The sequence below is a fragment of the Amblyraja radiata genome, chromosome 25 (assembly GCF_010909765.2).
Source record: "Amblyraja radiata isolate CabotCenter1 chromosome 25, sAmbRad1.1.pri, whole genome shotgun sequence".
Taxonomy (NCBI): Eukaryota; Metazoa; Chordata; class Chondrichthyes; order Rajiformes; family Rajidae; genus Amblyraja; species Amblyraja radiata.
The window spans coordinates 5,421,176-5,432,832 of NC_045980.1; the positions used below are offsets into that span (position 1 = coordinate 5,421,176).

At 39.2% G+C, this 11,657-nt stretch overlaps 1 protein-coding gene across 1 annotated transcript in view; it reads right to left on the reverse strand.

The window, feature by feature from the left end:
• ksr2 (kinase suppressor of ras 2) overlaps window positions 1–9,466 on the reverse strand; it is a 393,381-nt gene extending 383,915 nt beyond the window's left edge. The window contains exon 1 of the mRNA XM_033043111.1: window positions 9,014–9,466. Within this exon, the coding sequence (XP_032899002.1) occupies window positions 9,014–9,190 (177 nt within the window). The 5' untranslated portion in view covers window positions 9,191–9,466. The remainder of the gene's footprint in view (window positions 1–9,013) is intronic.
• Between the last annotated feature and the right edge of the window lie 2,191 nt (window positions 9,467–11,657).

Here is an 11,657-nt window from a genome sequence, read left to right on the forward strand (position 1 = left end):
GCATTTGTGTCAACTCCTGAACCAATAGTTCTGTTCTTCAAGATACAGATGTTTGGACTATTTTTTTAGGTATTCTAGCAATTATCCCAGCATTGTTGTCAGTCAAAACCTCTTCTTCAATTCTTATCGTTATAGATCTTTATTGAAATACATCTTCCAATGTAGGTATTATAAGTGTAAGATGGAACTGCTGGTTTAAACCGAAGATAGACACACAAATCTGGAGTAACTCAGCGGGATAGGCAGCATCTCTGGAGAGAAGGGATGGGTGACGTTTCCAGTCTGAAGAAGGGTCTCGACCCGAAACATCACCCATTCCTTCTCTCCAGAGAGGCTGCCTGGCCCACTGAGTTACTCCAACTGTCTGCTTATCTTAGGTAATATAATAAAACCAATATGACATTTCCTTAAGTGTATATTGTTTCAGCCTCTCTCATTATAATGCAATGTATGCGAGGATAACCAAGTTCAAATAAGTTTGAGAACTTGTTCAACGTTCAATGTTCAAAGTTCAATGAGAACAAAGTTCAAGTTCACTGTGATTCTTAAAATAACACTTCCCATCCAAATTGCAATGAAATATCAATCAAGGCTTTCTAAACCACTGGGCAACAATAGGGGAACCTAATTATTTCATTTGGCAGGATATTATTCACTATAATTTACAACTACAGGTACAGTCTGAAGAATTATCAAAATTATTAACCTTAAACCAATAGTGTTTACAGGTGCAGACATTTTTCTCTTCAACATAAACTCACAGCATCACATTGGAACTGCAAAGAAACCCACAAAAAAAACTTAATACAACAATAAGAAATGTATGCTTTAAATGAGAAACCGCTTGAAGCTTCACTTCCATTTTCAACACTTACTGATCCTAATTCATATATGAACCAATTTTGGCAAATCAGAAACAAACTTTCCCCATCCCATGACAAAGTTGAAGTGTAATTAACACCTTTTGTGACATTAGCAGGTAGAAATATCAGTTACAAAAATTTGTGCCACAGATTCTTGGGTAGAATTTCCCGAGAACCTATAACGCCCACAGAGCAGGCAGTTTACTGAAAACTAGCAACAACACATGCACTAGGTCTGTTGGTCTGCTGATGCAGAGGACACAAACATTGCAAACCGTGCAGACCTGTGACTCAGTTGGTAACATTCCTGCCTCCAAATTAGAAGGTTATAGATTCTTAAGTGCCACTCCAGAGACTGAAACATAAATATCTATTCTGACACCCTTCTTAGCAAGCACTGCAGTTCCAAAGGCACCAAACTTTGGATGACATTTCAACTGATACTCCATCTGCTCGCTCAAGTGAATTTATAGATCCCGTGGCATTATTTCAAATAAGAACCATTAGCATCTTGGCCAATATTTACCCTTTCATCAACATCACTAAACACATTTCTGGTCATTTTTGTGTTTATGAAAGATGGTTCCCACTTTTCATATGTTACAAAAAATGAATATACTTAAAAAAGAAATGCAAAGTCTCAAAAGTGTTTAGGGGCAACTAAATCTTGAGAAGGCAGTTATCTTTTTTTTTCTTTTCTCAAGCCTCTGCCTATATCCTCCAAGCATAGTCTAAGATTAGCCAACTTCAATTCAATTGATGGCTAAGTAACAGCATTTGATCCCAATAGGTAGACACAAAATTCTGGAGTAACTCAGCGGGACAGGCAGCATCTCTGGGGAGAAGGAATGGGTGACGCTTCGGGTCGAGACCTTTCCTCAGACTGTCAGGGGAGTGGGCAGTACGGAGATAGAATGTAGTCCATGAGTCGGGCTGAAGTGCCAAATAGACAAAAGGACTAACAAAAATATTCTAATACACTGAGCTACCCAATTATTAATTCTATACAAGGCAGTAACTACATCACTTTCATCACTGCCCTCTCAGAGCAAATTAATCAGAAGTAGAACACCGATCCTATACTCAAAGCATTGTGTACATATGAATTATCTTACAGTTCACAAGAGACTGCCAGTGCAGGAATATGGAGCAGACACTAAACTACTACAGCAACACGGTGGGTCGAGCAACATCTGTGGGGGGAGGCGGCAAATGAATGTTAACGTTTCAGGTCAGGTGCGATTTAAATGGTTAAGTCAGCAAGATTTAGTCAAAGAGAACCACAGTTCAGATTTCATCTGTTATTGAATAATGTTTGTGTGAAATGTAATGGTATATTTTTAAGTTATCTGCACATCACATGGTGAGGAGGAGGAAAGATTGACACACACAGGGAGGTTCTTGGATCAGATCTGGAGCTTCCTCGAGCTTTGGAATCTTTTGTACAATATTACAATATCAGTGATCACATTCCTGAGTGGTTTCCCTGAGCAAAGTTCTATATTTAGCTGAAGATTTTTATACTGTTGAATATAATACAAATCATGAATGATACTGAAGTTTTCTGCTTACCATGAGAAGTATCGGAGATCAGTACACAGATTTAAGAGAAATCCATCGTTAAAGGTAACAAAGGATTTTTTTTCCCCCAGTAAGTTGAGTCGTTATATAATAAACCACCATAACAGGTATGGAGGCAAATTCAAAATTCAAAAGGAAATTAAATAAATTCTGGAAGGAGAGGAATTTAGAAGGCTGTGGGGAAAGACCAGGGGAGCGTAACCATTTGAATAGTTGTTTTAAAAGGAGCAGTAGAATGGTGGAGATTCACAGAATGCTGGAGTAACTCAGCGGGTCAGGTAGCATCTCTGGAGAAAAGGAATAGGTGATGTTTCAGTTCAGAACTTCTTCAGACTGAAAGATAGAGGTGGGGGGGGGACCAAATGGAGGCGAGAAAAGGCAAGAACAAACAGGGCCAGCAACGGAAGAATTGAGGAAGGGTGGAGTCCATAATGGCCTATTGTTTGTTGGGGGAGATGTGCTATCAACAGGGATACAAGGATGCGAACAGTGGAACTAGTAGGATAACTGGGTGTGAGAGGGGTGGTGTACGAGCCAATAAGCTAAAGTCAGTATATTATAGCCATGTCTAACATTTTTAATATTTTAGTCTTTATCTGTCTGTATTTTTGTAGGTGGGATTTGATACGGAGTAGGGGTGTGTTCTTTTGTTAGAGGACTCGCGCAGACTCACAGATTCGAAGTTTTAGTTTTGTGTCGGAGTACGAGGGGAAATAGTTTTCTACCATGATCACAACACATGTTACGAGATGACATACCTTTATAAGAAGAAGCTTTTATGCGATTTATATGACATGAATGGAACAGCGATTAAGAATGGAAAGTTATGAATTATTTCTTTGTTTTGTATTATTTCAATTTGTATTATTTTGTATTGTATTCTAATTAATCAAGAAACGACGTCTGGAAGATTCATCTTTGCTGTCTTTTGTGTATCGTGAGTGTGTTAGGCTATACCTCCAAATCATCTCCGATTATTAATGGCTATCGGAATTGGATTTTGAGAACGTTGTAAAAACTGCTATTATACGTGGAGAGAGAGGGGCAAGGAATGCAGCAGTTACTTGAAATTGAAGAAATCAATGTTCATGCTCCCCTTGCAAAATATGAGTTGCTGTTCTTCCAATTTGAGTGTGCCCTCACTCTGACAATGGAGGAGGCCCAGCATAGAAAGGTCAGTATGGGAATGGGAAGGGGATTTAAAATGTTTGACAACCAGGAGATCGCGTAGGCCAAGGCATACTGAGCATAAGTGTTCAGCAAAACAATTGCAAAGTCTACGCTTGTACCTGAAATACAGAATTAAGACAAAAGAAAGCTGGTCTTTTTTGCAAAGAGGTAGAATTTAATAATGGATTTTATTACAGTTGTACAGGGTAATGAAGCTATGCCAGGAATATTATACACATTTTTGGTTCTTTCCCTAAAAAAGGATATTGTGGAATATATATTGAAGGCAGTCCAAAAGAGATTTACCAGGCTAATTCCTGGAAGGAGATTTCCCAATCAAGGGAGGCTAAAAGTAACTAGTTTAGTATTCTTTACAGGTACTTAAATGTTGCAATAGTACCTGCCTCAACTACCTCCTCTGGCAGCTTGTTCCATACACCCACCACCTTTTGCATGAAAAGATTCCTATTAAATCTTCCCCCCCCTCACCTTAAATCTATGCCCTCTGGGCAAGAGACTCTGTGCGCCTACCCAGTCTATTCCTCTCATGATTTTGTACACCTTTACAAGATCACCCCTCATCCTCCTGCAGGCTTGAGTAGTCCCAGCCTGCTCAACCTCAGCTGGGAACTATAGGTGAGTGAGCTTAATATCTGCAGTCGGAAAGTCCTATCCCTCAGAATACTCTCCAGTAACTTTCCTACCGCAGATATTAAGCTTGCTCACCTATAGTTCCCAGCCGTTTTCCTGCAGCCCTTCTTAAATAAAGTCACAATATTTGCCACCCTCCAGTCTTCCGGCACCTCTGCTGTATTTAATCATGGCTCGTAAATCTCAGCCAGTCAGCTTACAGGAGCACATAAACATTATGCCATTAACAGAAACCTATATCCACTGCTCTTGCTGATGGAATCCTGCCCATGCCGCTTCTTCCAAGTAGCCATTGGAGGGAAATCATGTCCAGTCTTAACCTACTCCCACTCATTATTCACATCCCCTAATATCCCACTCCGCTTTATTTAATTACAGTCTCTTCTTAATCTCTGCAAACCATCTGAGAACATTACAGATGGGTCTGCCAGCATCCTGGCCCCAAGCAACACCTGCAGCTGCCCAGCTGCAGGCTCCTGCTTCCATTCCATCCTGATCCCATAAACACCCTGCCATTCACAGTAACCCATTTCCTCTGCTCTTCCATCTGGACTACGGCCCCTGCTGCTTCCTCCAATGAGCTATTGGAGGGAAGTATCTTTGAATTGTCAAGGGATTGCAGGACAAATATTTTAATATTAGCAAACATTTCTTGTATTATGGAATTCTATGTAAACATGATTTCCCTGGCATGCAAGCTCTTCTGAAACAGATGAGCCTTGACATCTTGAGATGGGAGCTGAGAGGGTGTCCTGCATACCCAGTGATCATGGAAGGCAAGGATCATAATAGCCAAATATTGGGACAAGAGAGCCAAAGACTTAATTGGCAGGAATGTTTTCATCACGTATCAGGGACATGCTAGTAAAAATAGCACTAAAGTCCAGCTACCGCCTAATGTATTAAAAAACATAAATGTTCTCCTCCACCAACACTCACATGAGGCACACCTTAAATATTCTTTAATGTATTCAACACAGCAGGTATATCATGCACAACATGATCACTAGCATTCTCGCCTCTCATGCAGGATAAGATGAGAAGCAACCGCCACCTGCCGCAACAGACCAGCAGTGGACTCTACCAGGGGCACAGGTTGATCTTCCTTGATATTGCTAGCAATCGTGGAATCTGCCAACAGAATGATTGTGGCCAGCATCATGTCATTGAAAATAGCAACATGGCTACGGTGGTTCTGCTCCAAATGACTGCCTCTCATAAATGCAAGCAATTTATTATCACTTGGAAACTATAAAAATTGCGCTTGTTCCTAGTGTTCAAACCTGATTTCCATGAAATGACCCACATTGTGCAATTGCATATGCATAAATCAAATTCATGAAGTGTATGGGGATTGAGATGGGGTTTGGAACATTAAGTGCAGATTGTGCACAAACTGGTGTGCATCACATCCTGCCGGCATATGAAAAGTTCTTTACAAGGTAAGATGCATTCCATAATCAGTATTGGACTACAATTCAAACCGATTGTGCTTAGAAAAAACATGTGCTACTTGACTGAATTTCTTCACCTGCAATTCTATATATCAAAATGCCACAGGTTACTTTTATTCAAACCATATTTAAAAGAGATTTTTTGTGATATGTTCACAGCAAGAAAATGACATAACAAAATGAAGGCAACGTAAATGTCCCAAAATTACTCACATGAAGAATTAGTGTGGCTGTATTGCACACTGTAAGATTCTAGAAAAAACATGTTCAATTAATGCCCAGTTAATGTGCCTTTCATTATATAGGTCATGGGTTGAATGTTGGTGAATGCATCTGGAGAATTCCTTGCTCTCTGAATGCTGCATTGGAAACTGTGAAGAACCTCTTTTTTTTTTAACATTTAATCTTTTAGTCAGTACTTTAAACAACAAAGAATTATTTCAGTGCAGCAGTGAAGTATTTGCCTAATTTCTTTGAAAAATAAGTATCTTTTGGAAGAATGCTAAGGATAGCTACTGGTGACATAAAACAAAACCAACCAAAATTTACCTGAAGTTAGGATTTAACAAATCTGCTTCAAAATCTAGCTCTATATAAATTCCTTCATGATTATTGATCCTCTATTTTTGGTCTAAATTTCCATACCAATGGGGATAGATTAACATTACAAATAATTAATTTACATGTTCTATAAATTGAACCTCCTGTGGAGCCAAAGGTCAGTGGTTCAATTTCTATTAATTTTGATTAGTAATCCATTCTATGCCAAAAAGACTTTAAATGTATTATTTGTAAAGAGTCACAGATAATAATCCAGTATTATTTTCTACTCATGTGTTGTGAAAGACCACATGTCAGTACTTTAGGCTCCTATAACTCATGGAAATTTATGGGAGGATCTCACATATATTATTCTTACATGCTTTGCAAATGGACCACTATATACAGAGGAAAATATTCATTATGTTTTGATCCTTAAGAACAATCAGACTGCATTAATTTTAATTCACTGCAGCTATGAAACTCATGTCAAATTAGTTCATTGTCATCCATTCTTCCATGGCAGTTTCTATTGCCAGAGTAACTGGAAATGTGTAGCTTTTATTTAGAAAGAGGCGAGGCTATATCCTTAACACGTGTATATAGATTTCTGACAACATTTACAACAGCATGGTTTGAGTGTTCTCTCAAAATAAACGTGAGTAGGCTTACTTTAAGTTCGCAGTAATATCGCCCCAGGTCTTTCTATAAAGTGTGCAGAAGAATGACACTAGCTGGCCTCATTGCACCATTTTCACTTTCGTGGATACCTGGTCGATATGAGTTCGGTGACTCCGAGTTCGGTAACGTGGCTTAGTTCTAACCACACTATAAGAACATATCCATCCTTTCAGAAAAGACTTTCATTCGCGGCTTCAAAAATGTAATTTACAAACTAACTTGCATGTGGAAAATGGTATCCTCCCCACACACATTTTAGGTCAACTGTCATTAATTCCTGATCTTCTCACCCATTCTACTTTTAACCGCAAAGGAAATGCAAATGGTCTCAAGTTATTTTACGAAAGGTAACAAAATCGAGACTCCAAGCTGTCCAACTTTGTCAGTCCTTAATAATACCTCAAAAAAACATATTATAAAAGCAATAGTTTGCTCAGCGTCTGTATGACATATACCAAAGATAAATTTAAACACCACGTATTTATCTTAATAATAATACATTTTGTCAAGGTTCACACGGTTCAACCTAGCTTTTAAGAGTTATTTCGGATTGTAGCTTTCAACAAATCAGATTGAGAGAACATTATCGAATGGAGTCAGATATAAAACACATTTTCCGTTTGCTTTGAAAAATCTGATTTTAATTTACTCTCAAACTTGTATATTTTCAAAATATAATTATTATCGTTTACTTTCCCCTTCTAAAGAACAAAATAACAATTGCGAATCGTTTTGATAAATTAATGCATATTACCTTCAGTTAAATTCAGAGCTCACATATATGGACATATTATTACGATAGAAACATTCAAATCATGAAGAATGGTCCATTATTTCACATGGACTGTTCTGCCTCTGACTGTGAAACTTGCATGCTCCCCAAGGGTTTTACCGTGAACAGCAGATGTCGCCAGCAATACGAGGAACCCTGTGCCCTGCGATCATCGGCGTACCTTGGCAAACTTAAAGTATCTCAACAACATATTAACTGTTCCTCGTCTTCCATATAGACCAAATAAATATTGCTCGCTGCTATGAAATGGGCATCAAAGGCGTAACATTATAGGCAAAGTTACTAAATACGGGATAATCCAGCGCCTAGAATCGATGGGCGGTCAGAATAGTAAAGCGATTGTATTCAACATTAGTGCAACCTACAGAAATATTTAGTCAATATTAGATAGTCACCCCCAACACCGTGGAAGAATAATGTAATAATAATTAACTATTTTCTTCTGAAAATAAGAATTAATTCCCGGTATTTATGCACGAGCAGCAAGCATTTATTCCCACACAAGGGCTGGTTGGAAGAAAACCTAAAATAAACTTAGATATCGTCCATCATCTAATGGATACCCATCCATTTTTAAATGAGAATATTGCCGCATTTCAGCTCAGAATTTAAAAGAGTTCCAAAGTTGTTCCAACCACGACGATTAGCAGCTGCTGAATTCACAGTCACAGTTCACCAGCGCAGTCATTTAAATCCTTGTGATGTTAAGACCACGAAATTCCCCACCTACGAAAGAACCGTCAGTGTTTCTGGTCCCAGCCACCATGTGCTGTGCAGGGGCAGTTATTGAGAGTGACATTAACAGGAATCGTGAGAATAACAGGAATCGACAAATATATAACCACATATTATTATTCATGGTCATGTAACATTGTGTAATACATTGAGCTGTCCACACGTAAAATACCCTTTTAATCACATATTTGTATTCAAATTCATCACGTCCACGGCACAAACCACGATACAAAACGTGAGATGCGGGATTTCTTAAATCGACATAGATGTATTCAAATTGAGTCGGACTAATATTTTATAACACGGAGCCCACCACCTTTCCAGCACCTGCAGAATGCGCAGACTCACTTCATTCTGCTGCAGCTCTTTAATTTATTACACTGCACACACCATTGTGTATAAACAAAATACAGCAGACACCTACCCCGCAGCCTGCATCCGTTATTTGCGTTCGCATCCGTCAAATATATTAAATGCAATGCAACTGTAAATTAATATTTTGGAGGACACAAACCATTTCAATTTATCTTGGTAATTTTCCTTACCTCCAGTGTTCTTATTTCTTTTTGCGTTAGGTCATTTGCTGTGGCACATTTAGTCCTTAACCCTTCCAGACTGGAGATGCTGATTTCTATCATATTTTGGACCAATTCACATTGCTGCAATGCTTTTTGGACAGTTAGATGCTGCTTTTCGCTCTTTGTCTTATTATCTTCATCCATGACTGAAAAATGTTATATTATAAATAACAGACAGCAAGGCTGAATAATAAATCTGAGGGAATTATAATGGATTTTTTTTTTTTTAAATACTCCATGCGCCGAGGTCGAGATTGATTGGAGACAGTGTGCAGTTTTAGTTCAGCATGCTGTGGTCCTGATGCTATGGAGAGCGGTGCGCTCCTGCTGCAGGTGCTTGTTGTCGCCGTTGCCCACAGCTTGCTCCGGGGAGCTTTTTCTCCACCGACATCTTGGTTGCCAATCAAAGGGGAGAGGGGAGGGGGCAAAGCGCCAGCTCTCGCGATAGAAAACGCTACAAAGCTCCTTAAAAGCGAGGGGAATGTTGCTTTTTTAATGTTTGTTCTTTGAAATTATTTACGAAATGTTCTCCAATCGTCAAAGCAGCAAAGAATAACACATACTGGTTATGGCAGTCATACTCACTTTAGAGAAATAACTTTCAAAACAAAAACCTGCTTTGCTAATTTTTTCTGGTGCAAACATAATTTAATTTATCAGCCATAATGTCTTTTAGAATAGTTAATATTACAATTTTCTAATGCCGTTGGATGTATTCATGTATTTCCATATCACAATTTTATAAAAACCAAAGAAAATGGAATTATCAACATATGTGTCTGGTAAAGACTTAACATCCAACTGTTCCTGGATTTGTGCAAATTAATGATATATTTAAAAAAAGGAACCAAACATGTTCCTTTTGGATGGAAAGAAGAAATATTAGTTTCCTTCGTGATTAACGGAAAGCCTGAGCTTCCACGTTATGTCACTATGTAGATAGGCATACAGGATCACCTGTGATTATCTTTGAAAATGTTATGGAACATTTCTTTAAGTAATTAAATAATATATTGCCAATACTGTACAGAGATGTGTCAAATTGCCTTTTGTTCAATTACGGTAATATATAACAAATGTGTTACTTTGCTACCATATCACAAACTAATATTTGACTATGACAGCATTCAGATGCAATATAAACTTGCTTCACAACAGGATTGTTTGGCATTAATCACAGTAGACAGAATGGGCATGGGAGCTTAGGAGATCAGTTCACGTATCCACAAAATGGATTTGTTGAAAAGATAGTGCTCACTGCTTTTGTTTTGAAAGTTATTTCACTAAAGTGAGTATGACTGCCATAATTAATATTTTCTGATTCTTTACCGCTTTCACTCTTGTTGAACAGGGTAGTTTGTAAATTATTTAAAAGGGAATTTAGGCATAGCCATAGAGTATGGGTTTTTTCACATTGAATGGTTACTAGAACAATCCCATGGTCAACTTTGATTATATCAGATACGTACAGGTGTATTCTTTAAGCTGCATTCAAAATTTAAACTTGTTAAATAAGTATCTATATTAATTTCTGGAGTAAATATGGCTTTTCTTGGAAATGGTTAATAGGAAATACTAGACTAAGTGTGACCCGTTGGGTCCGATGTTGACACAGGAGGGCTGGTCCCCCAACGCAATATTCCACCTCTCCACCAATTCCAATATTGGTGGCCAGTGGGGGGGGGGGGCTTTCTGGAGCGCTGGTATGGGTGTTGTTGGCTGCAGGGACTACTGGTCTCCAGAGGGCTAGTATGGACATTGTGGGCCAAATGGATTCTTGGGGTGGCAGCTCAGTCCCTCAAGCCTGATATGCTGGCAGCTCACTCATGGCTGGTGGGCTGGCAGTTGACTCACAGCTGGTGGGCTGGCAGTTGACTCACAGCTATTCCTTGAAATTCCATTTCAAGCAGAGTGCAAGGCCACCAAATTCAAATCCATTTTCAAGCAGGGTGCAAGGCCTCCAAATTCAAGTGCAGTTTCTTACCTCTTCGAGCAGGGTGCAAGGCCACCAAATTCAAGTGCAGTTTCCTACCACTTCAAGCAGGGTTCAAGGCCACCAAATTCAAGTGCAGTTTCATACCACTTCAAACCCCCCAAACAACCATTTGCATGCAGTGCCTTTTTACTTCAACCCAAACCCCCCAAACAACTATTTGCATGCAGTGCCTTTTTACTTCAACCCAAACCCCCCAAACAACCATTTGCATGCAGTGCCTTTTTACTTCAACCCAAACCCCCCAAACAACCATTAGCATGCAGTGCCTGTTTACTTCAAACCAACCATATTTTCATTTTCAAACCACATTAAGGGCATTCACAGTTGAGTAGACATGTGTTCAGTGTTATTCAGAGTTCAGAGACACGTGACCCTCTGGCTTCCTCCATCTTGCAGAGACTGAGTGAGGCACACCATTTCTGGGTTTTATAGTCCCTCCCCCCTCCCACCAGCAGGGGCAGCAGAGAGAATGGCAATTTTTAAAAAAACATTAATATCTCTCTGATTTTTCATTGATGGGAAAAATCCTCTGGTCCAGGAAGGCGGAGGGGGGCTCTGAGCGAGGTGGCCAAAAATGACGGCCGTAGGTGGCGGCGTTTTCGTGGAAATCACAGC